This window comes from Podarcis pityusensis, assembly GCF_964106645.2.
Source record: "Podarcis pityusensis genome assembly, chromosome: Z".
Classification (NCBI taxonomy): domain Eukaryota; kingdom Metazoa; phylum Chordata; class Lepidosauria; order Squamata; family Lacertidae; genus Podarcis; species Podarcis pityusensis.
In genome coordinates, this window is record NC_138044.1 from 9,213,435 (window position 1) to 9,230,613 (window position 17,179).

The 17,179-nt window shown below is 42.2% G+C and overlaps 1 protein-coding gene across 13 annotated transcripts in view; it reads right to left on the minus strand.

The window, feature by feature from the left end:
- Positions 1-17,179, minus strand: part of CACNA1B (calcium voltage-gated channel subunit alpha1 B) — a 333,802-nt gene that overhangs the window by 132,968 nt on the left and 183,655 nt on the right. For all 13 annotated transcript variants that reach the window (XM_080990744.1, XM_080990755.1, XM_080990754.1 and 10 more), the window contains 2 exons: positions 11,185-11,274; positions 8,911-9,120 (listed from right to left, as the gene is read on the minus strand). In XM_080990744.1, coding sequence (XP_080846870.1) covers positions 8,911-9,120; positions 11,185-11,274 — 300 coding nt within the window. The remainder of the gene's footprint in view (positions 1-8,910; positions 9,121-11,184; positions 11,275-17,179) is intronic.

The window sequence follows — 17,179 nt, forward strand, 5'->3', positions numbered from 1 at the left end:
GGCCTCCAGGTGTGATAGCGTTAAAGTGAGAACACACCAGTAAAGATTTTACTTAGGGTGGGGGCGGGGGTGGGGGAACAGATGTGAAGATTAAGGAAAAGATACACAATGCAAATGTCATTGAAACCCAGAATATTCCCTTCAGAGCAAAAGGGGGGGGGCAGTTTAAAATGTCAGCTGCTTTCTCTGGACTAAACTACCCCTAAACTCATCAGGTTTTCAGAAGGCTCTTACTCTCAAGCAACAGCCTTTCCTCCTTTTTTTGCCTCTTCGAGGCACACCAATATTATCTGTCATGCTGCACTCCACCTTGAATTTCAGGCCTCCCTAGTTGGCTATCCCAAGATATAGACTCCCCTTGTCAACCATAAGCTCCTCGCAGTAGACTATAGGAAGACATGAAACCCCAGGCTGGGATGTGACTTTCCTCCCATCCACACTGGTCATTTCAATGCCTTGATATTTGGAAGCTAGTCAGCCCTACAATGTCCAATAAAGAGCTGCTAACATGAATCCCACCTAAAACACAACATCCCATACAAGTAAGGTCCAATTCCTTCACAGATACACTGGAGAACAATCAGAGACATACTGTATTATCTGAATATTCCCTTCCCTTCCCCAGCCTGCAACATCCCTGACCATTGGCCATGCTGGCTGGGACTGGTGGGAGGTGAGGTCCAATAACATTTGAGGAGCACCAGATTGGGGGAGTCTGTGACATTCATATGCTGTTTTCAGACTTGCCATGGTTGGTCATGGAAAGAATTGTATGCTAGACTAGATGACTAGATCAAGCAGGACTCTTCTTAAGTCCTTAAAATTCTGCAGATTAGTATTCTTTCTCCAGGGGACTGAGAACATAAGAACGACCTGCTGGATCAGGCAAGTGGTCCATCATCCTGTTCTCACAGTGGCTAACCAGATGCAAATGGGAAACCCACAAGTAGGACCTGAGTGTAACAGCTTACTCTGCACTTGTACTTCAGGGACATGCAGCCTCCATCGGTGAAAGCAGAACGTAGTCATTCAGAAAGAGAAAAATCTCAAAATTTTCTAGGGAAATTTTGGTCTGCATGATCAACCTGCATCCCTGGCACCACTACTTGTTATGAGCCCTGCCATTGGCCAACCTTTATGAAGCAGATTATTTTAAATCAAGGGAGCAAAGATTGGTTCCAGTGATCATCCATCCATTACTCCTGCCAGTGGCTCCTATTTCTACCCTCTCCTCCAGTTGACGGGTCAGGATGAGGATTTGTTTTGACGTGGCCCTGGCCCATTTGATTGAAAAATGCAATTCTTGGTTGCTGGTCTTACTCTAGATTTAATTTAAGCTACCTTAAACAGAAGCATTTCATAAAACCATGGGATGAGGAAAAGGGAGTGCATGGCAGAAGGCAGGGGAGAGAGTTTGTGATAAACAGTTTAACTTAATTTAGAAACCTGTGCTCCTGGCAAAGGCCATGCTGGTTACTTTCCTACCCAATATATTTGAATTAGGTAATTAGCATCGTGTGTGTGTGTGTGTGTGTGTGTGTGTCAATCAGCGACAGACTAATTCTATTTTCATGCTGTCACTTAGTCTAAGGTCATTAGGATCAGGCACAAGAGATGGTACTACAGGTCTTTCCTGTCCCACAAAGACTGTGAACACTTGTGCAGAGAAGGAGATCCATCAGCATCCAGTTTTTGGCTGACCCACTTCTTGAAATGACACCTAAAATATTCAGCAGACATAAATAAGCATGCTTGTTTCTGAAGCTTCCCTGTGCTCTGCATACTGATATCCACAGGGAACCAGGCTGAGACATCAAAGGCAAACACAAAATCATCAAGAAACTAATTGCATTAATGTAGGCTCTGCATAGAGTACACAGCTGAATGGGATGGGTTTTGGTCATAAGGTTTCTAGGGGGTAACCCATGGTCCTCCAGTGGTTGCTGGACTACAGCTTCCATCATGCCTGACCTTGGGCCATGTTGGGTAGGGTTGATGGGAGCTGGAGTCCAATGCCATCATTAGGGCCACACTATTCACCATGATTTGTGTGAAGGGCACCTTTCCTTCATCCGTCCAGAATCTCCAGCTAATTGATTTCCCTGGATGATACTAGGTATGCCACATTATTCATCCCAATCTTCATTTCATAAAATTTATAAACCTCAATGTGGTTTGCACAAAGAATAAAACAATGAGATTATCAGTACAGTGGTGCCCCGCAAGACGAATGCCTCGCAAGACGAAAAACTCGCTAGACGAAAGGGTTTTGCGTTTTTTGATCTGCTTCGCAAGACGAATTTCCCTATGGGCTTGCTTCGCAAGACGAAAACGTCTTGCAAGTTTGTTTCCTTTTTCTTAAAACTGTTAATACCCAGGGTGCATTGCTTGAAGAGGTGCAGTTGCGACTTGACTTCGAGGAGCAACTCATAGCACGCAGTGTGGTAGCCTTTTTTGAGGTTTTTGAAGACTTTGGTGATTTTTGAAGCTTTTCCAAAACTTCTTTTGCAGCCATTTGGTAAGTTAAACTTTTAAAACGTTTTTTTGGGGGGGGTTGGATTTTGGGTTGGGGTGTTTGGAATTCAAGGACTTGGTGTTGGGGAGGGGTTTGCAAGAATCTGGAAGCTTGTTTTTTTTCTGAATTTTTCTGATTTTCTGTGACCATTGGGCCACTCTGCTGTTTTTTAAAAAAAATTCTGGATTTGAATTTCTGTGTGGTGGGTGGCTGGGGGAACAGTTGAGGAGGGGTTTGCAAGAATCTGGAAGCTTGTGTGGTTTTTTTCTGAATTTTTATGATTTTTATTGTTCCTTCAATTTTTGAATTTATTGTTCCTTCAATTTTTGAAATGCTCTTTACAGTATGTGTGACTTTAAAGAGCACTTAATAAACTCTTGTTGTACCAAATTTGGCTTTGTTTGGACTTTTTTTGACCATAGGAACGCATTAATTGAATTTCAATGCATTCCTATGGGATTTCGTGCTTCGCAAGACGAAAAATTCGCTAGACGAAAAAACTCGCGGAACGAATTAATTTTGTCTTGCGAGGTACCACTGTATAAAAAAAAACACAGCGGAAAACCATTTAAATACAGTGGTACCTCGGGTTAAGAACTTAATTCGTTCTGGAGCTCTGTTCTTAACCTGAAACTGTTCTTAACCTGAGGTACCACTTTAGCTAATGGGGCCTCCCACTGCCGCCACCGCGCGATTTCTGTTCTCATCCTGAAGCAAAGTTCTAAACCTGAGGTACTATTTCTTTGGTCAGCGGAGTCTGTAACCTGAAGCGTCTGTAACCTGAAGTACCACTGTAGTTCAAAAAATAATTAAAACCAATGATGAGATAAAAATGGATTAAAACACCCATCAGCCTTCAGTGTAGTTGGGTAGACATGCCTAAAGGTAAAAGGGTTTTGGCAGGTGTGTAAAAGAGTACATCGAAGGCTCCTGCCTAATGTCAATAGGCAAGAAGTTCCAAAGTGTAGTTGATGCCACACTAAAATGTCACTTTCTTATCAGTGTGGAATGGGTATTATGTGGCATCTGTAAAAGTACCAGTTCCATAGACTGAAGCAACCAGGTGGGCATATGTAGGGTAAGGTGATTGTTAAATACTCTTTCTGAAAATTGTTAGCCTTCCTTCATAAGCAAGACACTAAAGTCTCTTCTTCAATGAAGCATGCTTATAAACACCAGCGGAATCAGTGTTCTGCTATTGTGGAAATCCACACAATCCAAACATGTGCAAACCAGATTCTCTTCAGCGGAGTCTATAGCATGCTGGCTATACAGAGATGAAAGAGACACATCCCATATTTTTCCTTTCTCCCTTTTCCCCTTTTTTTGCTAAGCACCTTTTCAGTTCCTTTTTCAAAATGCTTGGAAACCGTTGGAAATGTCAAGCTGAGAAAGTTAATCAGAGCATTTCAACAAGCAGAAAGTAGAAAGGAGGCAGAGACGGGGAGTTCTGAGGAATTGCTGCAGACCCACAGGCTCTCAGCAGCATTGAAGTTGATTTGTAACGTAATTAAATTCTCCCTAGAGGGAGAGACATGATTGAATTAGAGGTGCCCAAATCACGCTTACGGTGTTACCAATCCTCCCAGAGCAAACTCTGCTCCCTTCCTGGCTGAAGTTCACACATCTTGTCCAAAGTCCAATTACGATCACTTTCTAGAAATCTGTCTAATTAGGAGGCACCCCTGCTCTTCCCATGCGCTGCCAGTGAGAAGCATTATGGGGCACTGATGGTAAGGCTACTTGTGCAAAAATGTTCTCCCCTTCCTGGCTCCTAATATTTTATCAGATTTAATCCATTAGAAGATAAGAATATCCTGCTGAAGCAGACTATGGGTTGAATTTGCCATAGTCTGAATCAGACTATGGCAAATCTACTCACATCACTCTGAAGCTGTGCCTAAGCAAAAATTGTCCTGGGAAAACACATGTCTTTAACACTGTCAAAGCTAGCACATTTTTATTTTTTATTTTTGCATTCACTGCTAAGTCTCTGAAGAGCCATTTCTCCCCACTCCCTACCCTCACCATTCTTTTTATTTGCAAACAGAAACAATGAACAAAAATAATAAAAATACTAAGAACAATTAAATAACAACAACCATTGCCAGTTGACATTAACAATAAGCAATGCTGTGAAACATCATTCCTGTCAAGATATGAAAGGTACCCACTATCTGTACTTTCCAGAAACAATTGAAGACATTTCCCCCTACCAATCTCCCCCAGCTGGTTGTATACATTTTTGCCATGGATGTCTACTCTTTGCCATTAAAAAATAAACAAATCTGCTGTTATTTGCCCCTGCTATTTTGTGACTGTTTTTAGCTGGGTTTCTCTGTTATATTTTCTACATCACCTTGAAACAAGTGTGTAGAAGGGAATTAAACATTATTAGTAGTAGTAGTAGTATTAATAATAATAATAATAATAATAATAATAATAATAATAATATATTCCTTCAAACCTGATTTAAGCATATATATTAATAAAAGGAAGTCCATATAGGTGTGTAAATGAAACTGCCAGTTATAAGCCATGTGTTTAAACAAAGAAAGGGCACTTCCAATAGAGGCTCTTAGAACCTAGGTAATTAAGAACCATCCTCACTCCTACTAATTTTCTCCATGCTGTAGACATTAGAGAGACCTGGATAAACCTTTTGGTTTTGTTCAAATATATATAAAAGAAAGAAAGAAAGAACCCACAGAAGTACTTGGAGGTTAGATAAACAGAGCTGAGACCTATTTCAATGAATTTTGATTCTCCTGTCAAAGGGTTTGTGTTGAGAAAATGAAAATATTTCACTAAAGAGCAGGGCAAATAGCACAAATGAAAGGGTGTCCCTCTGCTTTGGGCCCAACTGAACATAAAAATAAGAAGAGCTCTAGTAGATCAGGCCAATGGCCCATCTATTCCAACATCCTGTTCTCACAGTGGCCAATTAGATGCTTGTATGAAACCCACAAAGAGAAACAGAGCGGAACAACACTCTCCCTCTCTTGTGGCTTCCAGCAACTACCTAAAGTTCATTCTGTGTAAGAGATCCCCAAAGACTGGTTTTGAAGGCTCTGCAAAACACAGCTAAAGGATCCTCATGGGCTTTGGGGGCAAGGAAGTCACATCAGCTGTGTCAATCCTGAATTTATCTAACCAAATCAGGAAGCTTTTCAACCAAACTGTGCTAAAACTTTCCATTTACCATATTTTTCCATGTATAACACCCCCCATGTATAAGACGACCCCTAGTTTTGGGGTTGATGAGCTTTTGTGGGGAGATTGCTCAGAGCTGTGGAGCTTTCTGCGGGGGGATGCCGAAAATCACTAACCCGACTATAAAACGCTGACAATCACTCGCGTCGCTGAAGACAACAAGCGTCTGCCCACTCGCCAACAGCAGCCAGCAATTGCATGCCCTTTTTTTCTTCCTCCTTTCCCTTCCTCCCCCACAACAAACACTTTGTGAGCTGAGTGGGGCTGAGAGACTTCAGAGATGTGTGACTAGCCCAAGGTCACCCAGCAGCTGCATGTGGAGGAGCGGAGACGCGAACCCAGTTTACCAGATTACGAGTCTACCACTCTTAACCACTACACCATACTGGCTCTCGCAATTGCATGCCCATTTGCTGCAGCAACAGCATACCCCAGAGTGGCTGGGGAAACCCAGCCAGATGGGCGGGGTATAAATAATAAATTATTATTATTATTATTATTATTATTATTATCCACAGCAGCCCTTGCCACACCAACCAATCACCCACCCAATTACCACAGCAGCAGCCAATCCAAAGCAGCCCTTTCTGCAGCCACCAATCATCCACCATATCACGGCTGACAAGCGACTGCTCACAGCTCCAACCAATCACCCATCCCCACTATGCACTATCCGTGTATAAGACAACCCCCATTTCTCAACATTACTTTAAAGTTAAAAAAAACAAACTTGTCATACAAGGAAAAGTAAGCTATGTTATAGAATCCACCTGGAGAGCAGGTGACTGGTACTGTAGATAGGGATGGGTGACTCTGTCAATTTAGGTTTCTCTAAGTATCCCAGTCTTAAATTCAGCTCACCACATTTCCACATCTGTTCTTGGGGGTGGGAATGATTTTGTAGGTCCTCGTGGAAATTCATAATCATTCTAGTGCAAATTTCTCCTAATGCATTCAGCGGTATGGAATTTTGCCTAATATACACATTTTTGCAATGCAATTTCCACTAATAAAACAAGTATTCATTGATTTTTACTAATATATGCATTTTCATATACCCCAATTAGATGCATTTTTCATACAAATTACTTGGTTCGAGAACTGCATGGGTATAATCTGAAGCAAAGCAAATTTCAGTTCGCATATTGTTTCAGAAAGTGTGGCTTAGGTAAGTTTGCCCACTTAAACTGAATTCAAATTTCTCTACCATGCCAATTGGTGGGCAAACCATCTTTCAGCTGTTCTTGCTGCTGAGGAACACCAACAGGGCTAACCTGTTGATGGACAGACACCCCCCAGATGTTCCTTCTAAACTTGTACAGTTGTACCTCAGAAGTCAAACGGAATCCATTCCGGAAGTCCGTTCGACTTCCAAAAAGTTCAGAAATTAAAGTGCTGCTTCCGATTGGCTGCAGGAAGCTCCTGCAGCCAACCGGAATGCGCGGAACCTGCATCGGACATTTGGGTTCCAAAGAATGTTCGCAAACTGGAACACTCACTACCAGGTTTGCGGCGTGCAAGAGCCAAAACGTTCGACTGTAGTTGGGAACTCTGTTTTTTGGCTGTTGCTATTCTTTGGGCTTCTTCAACAAATGCACTTCACAGGGACATAGAAAGTTGCCAAGTTAAACCATTGGTTCATGTCTACAGTGATTGCAAGTGACTCTCCAAGGATTATCGGAGGGTTATCTTCCAGTGCTACCTGGAGGTGCCAGGGATTGATCGTGGGAACTTCTGCATGAAGAACAGATGCTCTATTGATGAGTTATGAGCTAAAATCCGTATTAGCTTCCTCCTCACTATACTGATCAAAGAACCGACAAGCTTCCCACATTAGCTCTTCTCCTTTAGCAATATCTGCTTTCAGCCACATCTAGCTGCTGAATTCCTTTTTTTCTTTTATCTGCTTTGCAATAAAAATGGCCCTTCTCCCCCCTCCCGCCCCGTATGTCAGCCCGTCTAATTTTTCACTCAATTTGTAATTAACAAGAACATTCTTTCTGGCACCAGCTGGGAGATGAATATCAGCACATAAAAGTTATTTTTTATTTTTTTAAGAAAAGCTAGACTGAAAGCATTTCTCTACAAGCAAACTAATGGTTCCCCTTCTTTTGTGGGTGGGTGGGGTTATTCTCTTCTCTAGTTTGAACCTTACAAAAGAGGTAAGTTTTTTGTTTGTTTTTGCTTTGTTTTTTTGTTTTTTTGTTTGTTTGTTTTGCTTCACACATGTGCCTTGCTTTGACTTCAATGTCCCTGGCACCATATAGATGTGATTTCAATTTGCCCCACATGCATAGGTTGGTATTTGGGGACACTCACTGAACACTTGGTTCCTGCCCTCATCTTTTCCCTGCCCTTCTGTAAACTCTACAGTTGTAGGTAATAATGCTTCTGAATGCCAGTTGCTGGAATCTGCAATGGGGGAGAGTGCTCTTGTGCTTTTGGGTTTCCTGCAGGCATCTGGTTGGCCTATATATATACAGTGGTACCTCTGGTTACGTACTTAATTCATACCGGAGGTCTGTTCTTAACCTGAAACTGTTCTTAACCTGAAGCACCACTTTAGCTAATGGGGCCTCCCGCTGCTGCCGCGCCACCGGAGCAAGATTTCTGTTCTTATCCTGAAGCAAAGTTCTTAACCCGAGGTACTATTTCTGAGTTAGCGGAGTCTGTAACCTGAAGTGTATGTAACCTGAAAAGGTACCACTGTGTGTGTGTGTGTGTGTGTGTGTGTGTGTGTATATCCCCAATGGCATGGGTAGGCAACCTAAGGCCCGGGGGCCAGATCCAGCCCAATCGCCTTCTCAATCTGGCCCGCGGCCAGTCTGGGAATCGGCATGTTTTTACATGAGTATAATGTGTGCTTTTATTTAAAATGCATCTCTGGGTTATTTGTGGGGCATAGGAATTTGTTCATTCCTCCCCCCCCCAAAAAAAAAATATAGTCCGGCCCCCCACAAGGTCTGAGGGACAGTCAACCAGCCCCCTTCTGAATAAGTTTGCTGACTCCTGTCCAATGGGGTGGGGGGAATGGCAGGGCACCATATGATTATTGTATCAGTGAGTCTGAATATTCTTTTTGAGAAATCCAAGAAACTATTTGTTCATAGTTCCCCTGAGTTAGCCCCAATCTGAGATGATGTCAAGATTCAGGGCCAGAGTAATCCCAGAGCTTTACTTACACAGAGCAGTAGTGAGACCCTCTGGCTGGTCATAATGCACAATGGCGACGCACAGGGTGTTGAGAGCCACAACACAGAGGACCATCCAGTAGAAGCTCTGCGCTTTCACCATGCGCCGGATGAAGAACCGGAACATCTTCTCTTTCCTACGGAAGTAGGAGGAACTCTCATTCTTGCCGCTCTTCAGGCTGGCCCGGGCAAATGGTGAACCTGTGAACATTGGAAAGATACAAAGCTTAGAGCAGAGCTGAGAGACCTTTCTTCGGGCCACCAAGGCTGCACTACCCCAACCCAGATACATAGGAACCTGCTCAACTATCTGGATATTCAGGCACCTGAAATGTGCCCAGCCATGCTTCTCTGGAACACTGCACTGAAATGACTTCCATAGCATTTTTACATTGATAATTTTAATGAGCTGGTTACAAGGCTTCATAGAAAACTTTTATATAATTACAAGTTTCCATGAAAATATGCTGACCAGCAGGGGTGTAAGCCTTTTGCTGGTTGTTAACCAGCCAAGTTGCTCAGTACAGCGGTACCTTGGGTTAAGAACTTAATTCGTTCTGGAGGTCCGTTCTTAACCCGAAACTGTTCTTAGCCTTTCTGGGTTAGCGGAGTCTGTAACCTGAAGCATCTGTAACCTGAGGTACCACTGTAATTCCCTGAAAATTGTCTGTGAGGACCTCACAATCACTTTTTCAAAGCATTATAATTGACTCTTTTTAAAAAAGTTGGTAACATGAGTGAAAGAAATGGCATGCACAGTGGCACCTTTAAAAAAAAACCAACCCACTACAGCTGCAATCTTAACACACTTGCCTTAGAATAAATCCCATTGAATTAAATGCAACTTATTTCTGAGCAGACATAGGAACATTGGCAGGTGCCTTATTCCAAGCCAGACCACACCTCCATATTGCTCAGTATTGTTTACTCTAACTTAGGCTTGCCATATGTCTGGTTTCCCCCAGATTTGTCTTCTTTTTAAAGTTCACAATTTCAGTCTGGGTGGATTCGTAAAATTATGCAAAATGTCCAGTTTTGTTTTTGTTGTTGTTGCCACCTGATTATGTCTGTTCCATGCACGGTGGCAGCGGTGGCTGCTCCAGATGAAGAGGGGGCACCTGGCAGCAGCACCGCTGCTGCTTTAGAGAGCTGTGCAGCTTTATCATAGGCAGGTGCTGAAGTTGCCAGGGAAGCTCCAGCGGCTGAGGCAGCAGCTTGCAAGCTTGCAAGCTGCAGCTGCAGTGCCGGCAGCAGTATGGTGGGCTCTGCAGCAACCACCTAATTGATTGCAAGGTTGGTGATCTGGGTGGGAGATCGGGCAGATCAGGGAGCAAACTGGACAGGATGGTGGAAAACAAAGGCTGGAGAGGGAGAGAGACGTGGCTCTTGCAGCAGCTGGGAGGCACTGGTAAAGTTGGGATGTAAATTTCAACAATTTGCCATTGCCGGAGAGGGAGCCTTCGCAGCCTCCACTTCGACACCAGAGCGCAAGGGAGGGGGTTGGAGAGGGGAGAGAACAGCTGAAAAAGGAGAGGGGGAAGAAGAAAGCAGGATGGGGCGGGGAATGAGTGAGGAGCTGGGAGGGGACGTTTGTGCAAGCAGGGCAAGGAGGAAACCCACCAGATTTCCTCTGAATTGTTTAAAGTCACAGCATGCCCTAGATCCGTAGGCATATGTTTTGTTTGGTTTTTATCTTCAAAATATGGCAACCCTACAGTAACTGGCAGTGGCTTTCCAGGGGTTTTAGAAAGATAGTCTCTCCCAGCCATGTCTGGAGATGCCAGAGATTGAACTTGCAACCTTCTGCATGAAATCAGATGCTCTACTACCAGGCTATTGGCATAGTTAGGATTGCACCCTTACCGTAATGTCAGCTGATAGGCAAATGTGTGTGGTTTGGGGAAAATTTGATCCCTGGACAGGCCAAGATTGACCCATGGGCTGGAGATTCTACATCCCTGCTCTAAGATGGTTACATTTTATGATGGAACTCAAAAGAAGCCTACACAACACCCATCTCCCATTAACAAGGTGGAATGCCATTGGTCAATTCAGTAGCAAACTCTGCTCACTTATGAGACTAAGATTGCAGGTTCAATCTACTTCCTTGGGTTCTCTTTAGGCTTCACCACATTCTCATGAGGTTACCTGGCTTTGTTGTTTCATGAGACAATCTAAATAATAATAACAACAGCAACAACAACAACAACAACAACAACAACAACAACAACAACAACACCGTGGTATATTAAACCATAAACTTACCAACAGAACAAACATCTGTGAAGTGGTCATCCCCTTCTTCAGCATGGATTAGGTCATTTTTGCTCTTCTTGATTGTGGCTCTTTTCAGCACTAATGCAAAAGGGGTAGGGAGGGAAAAAGACAAGAAAAGGTGGTGAGCATCCAGCAACAGATAAACCCTCCCAACTCACACAAGCTTAGAGACCCAAATTGCCTCTCCACCTGGAGGCCAGAACAGCCACACACCACTAAGCCATTAGAAATCAATCAGCCAACAGCATCCCTCACAGATTCTTGTGCCAGGGGTCATAATTTAGGTAGCCTTTCAGCTATGCTCAGCCTTCTCCATCTGCCCATGAACATCTTAAAATGAGAAGAGAGGGTGGGCAGCCTTGCAGATGCATCACACATTACTTCTTCCTTTACCAGACATACAGGATCAGTGAAATGCGAGCTTAACCTATAGAGTTTGCTCCCACAAGATGTTGGATGCCTTTGAAAGAGTTGTTGTTGTTAATATATATCCTGCCTTTTCCTTTGACTGAATTCAAGGCAGCTTACAGGTAAAACAAGAACCACTCAAAACATAGAAAAATCCATCATTCCTTAGGGACTTTCTATGCAACAAGGAAAATGAACTTGTGAGATCAGGCTGCCTATGAGTACTGGTCATTATGAATGAGTTCTATCTACCTCTGCTCCTCCAAATTTTCCAGTGTCCTCTATTCCCCCCCCCCCCAAAAAAAAAAATCACACAAAAAAGTGTGCATGAGTGAAAAGTGCATTCATACACAAATGCACTGTATTATTCTGGGCATTCAAAAGAAATGAACCTGAGACACCTTGACTTAAAATAAATATTGTTTAGCAGAAAGGGGGATGATGGACGCTAGCATGAACCGAATATCTTAAATAATCCTTTTTTATTTCTTTTATGCAATCGGCAGATGGAAAATCTGAAGTTTTCTTTTTGTAATGTTTCTTTTTCTATTGTATTTCTCTCTCTCTCTCCTCATTGTTCTTTACTTTCTTTGTCTGTCTCTCTTCTTTGTTTCTCTTCTTTCTTTGGAGTCCTATATATGGGGCCTTTATCAAGGTCCAGCGATTGTAGATGGCTGATGGAGGACCCTAGGTGACAGACAGGGAAATGATGGTCTCCCTGGTTGAGGCTGGGAAAACAAGGAAAGATCCCAGGTAAGCTGGGAGGAGTCCTCTATGGGTGGCAAAGGCTATGAAATACTAAGAGAAGACGCCATATTCCATTTATTCTATTTGTATTTTTGATAGTCTTTATTTTACCGTATTATGAAATTTTAAAATTAAAATCTCACCAGAAAACTAAATGAGATAGAAGGATGCAATACACCAGTAATGATACAATGGGCCAGGGATTTAGGACATAACATAGAAATAAATGTGTGGGGAAAGTTGTGAAAAACAAATTAAAAATTTATGTTATGCTATAGAAGAGAATTATATTAAAATGATATATAGATGGTATTTAACAACTAGTAATTGGGCTAAAACATATAAGAAGGTTTCTAATAACTGTTGGAAATGCAAAAAGGCTGAAGGATCCTTTTTTCATATGTGGTGGAATTGTAGGAAAGAAAGGGTATTTTGGAAGATGATATATAATGAGATTAAAAAGATGTTTAAAGTGATTATACCCCCCCCCAAAAAAACCCTGAAGCTTTCTTTTGGGTGGGATTAGAAGAACACAAGTCCCAAAAAAGATGATTGTTTATGTACACTATGACAGCAGCAAGGATTCTATATGCTCCTACAAGAAACTCCTACAAAAGAAGAATGGATAAGCAGAACTTATAAGAAGATGGACTATGCAGAAATGGCAAAGTTAACAGCTGAATTAAGAGAACCTTTGTGGAAGAATAAAAGCTTTTTTTGGAGTATTTAAAGAAATATTATAGTATGATGAATTCACGAGGAGGATTTGAGGCATGAGCAACAGAAAGAATTAGAACTTACTTTGATATTGTTATAAGAGCTAGAAGACAGAGTGCATCAAAGGGGAAGAAAATAAAATCACCCTGGAAAACAGCATGGAAAGTATTTAAAAAATGTATTGAGGAGTATATGTGGAAATGTTTCTTTTTCCTTGAAATTTAATAAAAAAAATGTTTAAGAGAGAGAGAGAGAGAAGGATGCAATACTTTATAAATTTGTATTACTAAGCCATGAAGTAGGTTCACTTCATATCTGTTAGGAAAAATATATTTATTTGTATTGAAAGTTGTAATAACAAATAGTGACTATAACTGAAAATCCAAGAGTGCAGTAGCAGGAGAGAGAAAAGAAAAGAAGAAGAAGAACAAGAACAAGAAGAAGAAGAAGAAGAAGAAGAAGAAGAAGAAGAAGAAGAAGAAGAATCAAGATATTCATACTTCCCTAGCTGGTGTGGATGGTGAATGTTGGGCATCTAAATGTGAAGCATAAGAAATAAAATTTCACCAGATGACACAGAAGCATTCTGAGTCCTTCATTCCTCTAGGGACCCACAATATATTTGTTACTGCTTCTGCAACAGCACAAATCCATAAGTTCTTATACCACAAAGACAAATAGATTTTGCAAAGTTCTCCATGAGTAGACTCTTGAAATCCTAGCTGCAACTTGCATCCATATCAAAAGTTATTTAGAGCGACAGGCTTTCATGTTATTTGTCCACATATTCAGTAATGATGATTGTGGAGAAACCTGAACAGGTGATTTAAACATCTAATGTTCTTATAAAAGGCAGAAGTACTTTTTGTTTGTGTAGATGATGGCTATGCAGGGTATGCTTGGTGAGAAGAAAATAGAGAAAGATATGTACAGTACTTCTACCTCTGTCATAGCACTGCAACTCAGAGTGCATCATATAACTACTGAATTGGAAGAGACGTCTTCAAGTTCAGCCCTTCCATTCAATTCAGGATCTGAAATGCGGGGTGCAACTACTGCATCGCTGACTGCTGATTGTGCAGCCCTTGCTTAAAATGCTGCAAGCAAATGTGAGCCCACCACCTCCTGAGTTAGAACTCCTGTCAAACAGTTCATCCCATTAAAACATTTCTCCCCTACTTTTTGGCCATGGTCTACTTCCCTACAATTTTCATCCAAATGTCTTGCTCCCCAGAACAACAGAGAACAATAAGCCTGCTCATCTCCTACATGACATCTAAAGAGAGTTCTCTCCTGTGTCTCCCCATAAGCTTTCCCCAGTGAAAAAGACTGGCAGTAATTTCAGGACAAAACAAAGTGAATCAAATGAACTCCTTCTTCACAATGAAAAACAGATTTATGGAATTTGCCATTGCAAAATATAGAAGTGGCCCGTTGCTTTCAAGTGGCTTTTATCTTTGCTCTCAAGTTGCTCTATGGGGAGGTTTGACAACTTTATGAAAGAAGAGAAGTCTGTCAATGGCTATTTGCCATGATGACTCTAAAGACCCTCCATGGTGAGGCAATATATCAGAAGCCTGCTACTGGGAGGCAACCATACAGAAGTGATAGTGCTTGCATGTCCTATTTGCAGGACTGCCAGAAGCATGTAGCTGGCCACTCTTGGAAACAGGATACTGGATGAGATGGACTTTAGGTCTCAACCTACAGAGCTCTTTTTATGTTCCTAGTCAAGCCCATTTCTAGTTTCACCTACAGTAGGGATGGGGAGCATGTGGTCCTCCAGATGGTTCTGGGCTCCAACTCCAATCCTCCCAAACCACTGACCATGCTCTCTGGGGCTACAGTCCAGTAACATGTGGAGTGCCTGAGTTTTCTCCTTCTCTGACCCTCCAGAAGTGATTGGACTTCGACTCCCATCAGCCCCTGCTAGGAAGGCCAATGGGCAGGAGATGGTGGAAGCTGTAGTCCAGCATCATATGGAGGGACACAGGGTTGGCAGCCCAGCTGTGGAGGCCACTGTGGTTAGGGCCTCACACACAATATTACCAAGCAACAGTAGAAGAAGCCATAGAAGCCAAGCCAAGCCAAGCCAAAGAAACCTCAAACATTGAAAACTGATATGAATCCAGTCCAAACATGATCCAGAGGCATGATCTTCTGAGGGGGGCTCTTCTGTTGGAACCCACCCCAAGGTCTGCTCAAGAGTATCCTCTTGAGGCAGCCCTGGTGAAGGAGGACTCTCCCTGCTCCTCCAAGTTTTCATTCCATGGAAGGTCAGGTGGACATCCAGCTCCAGGTTAGAGCCAGAGATAAAAAAAAATCCAAGGCTTCTGAGATTCAGTCTCTGATTCAAACCCCTTTGAGATACCAGCAACCTTGCCCCATAAGGCCACATGGGTCAGACTTGCTCATCAAACTTACACACACACACACACACACACACACACACACAAACTGCCAGCATGAGAGGCCCAATCCAGACTGGTAGGTACTTTAGTGTAGGACAGGGATTGGAGAACCTGTGGTCTTCCAATGTTGCTGGAATACAGCTTCCCTTATTGCTGAACTCTGGCCATGCTGATTGGATTTGCAGTCCAGCAAAATCTGTACTTCTGGATATATCATTGTCACTAGAGGCTAGGAATTTTACTAATTCTGGTTCAGCAGCTACAGCCATTCTTGGACAGGAATAGCCTGACCACTGTAGTCCTTCTTTTAGTGACCCTGAGGCAGGATAGCTGCAATGCACTCTATGTGGGGCACCCCCTGGGCCTGGCTTGGAAGCTCCAGCTGGTCCAGATGCCATGATAAGACCCCTGATGAGGCCACCTGGTCAACAACAGGTGACATCATTATTAAAACATCTGCACTGTTTACCCATCTACTTCTGAGTCAGGTTCAGGGTCTTTGTAGTAATCTACAAAGTCCTGAATAACATAGGTCCAGTGTATCTCAGTGACCTCCTGAACCCTCATATCCAACCTCAATCATTGAGATAAACTGCTGAAGCATCACTGGTTGTTCCCTGAGTTGGTGAGGCTCATTTGATAACAAGAAACTGAGTCTTTAGTGTCATTGGCTCAGTACTAAGATTTAGCAGGCACCTTTTGTTTCAACTTTAACATGGTAACAACACACACGATGTAACAGGATGTTTTTGACTATGTAACCTCTATTTCAAACACAATTCAACATGTAATATCTCACAAAGTGTAATTCCATAGACAAACACATGATGCAAACAGAACATATCAAGAGAATCAGATGGAAAACCTGAAGGTATGGCACGACAAGGATTCCGAGATAATACCTTGTTTCGCCCAACTGTGCTTCATCAGCCGTGCAAACTCATATTCTTGTATGACAGAAACATGGAACAAAATAAATTCAACTGATGGAACAAAATTACCCATATCTACATACAAGGAACGTAAGAATCCTCAAAGCAGCGATACGTGGAACATCATAACATAAGCATACCATATTGTGGTTATTGCCAATATGCCAATTTAGGAACTGAATGGACTTTATCTCCTGACCATCCATTGGGCTTTAATTTCTCTTGATATGTTCTGTTTGAATCATGTGTTGATCTATGGAATTACATTTTGTGAGATATTACATGTTGAATTGTGTTTGAAATAGAAGTTGCATAGTCAAAAACAGTCTGTTAACGTTGTGTGTGTTACCAGGATTGTATTTACGTAACCTAGGGTTTAGTAGTGTTTTGCATCAACTTTAATGTGCCCAATGAAAATGTTTTTATTCTGTCAGAGGCTTACGCAGGCCATTAAGAATACATCTTCCCATTGTATTTAGCTGATTTCTGATTTTAACAATTTTATATGATTTTTCTTTATGATCTTTCACTCTGTTTTCCCCCCTCTATTAATCGTAGTATATAAATATTTTTATGAATAAATAAATAAATATCTGGAGGGCCGCAGATCCCCCATTCTTGCCTTACACTGAAGTACTAATCTTGATCAGTCCCACTCATTGGTTTCAATGGGAGTTTTGGGGGCAATGTAATTGCAGGTGATCCCAATCTAGATCAGGACCACAGTGGGGGAAACGGAACATTAAAGGACTATTACCCATCCCAGGG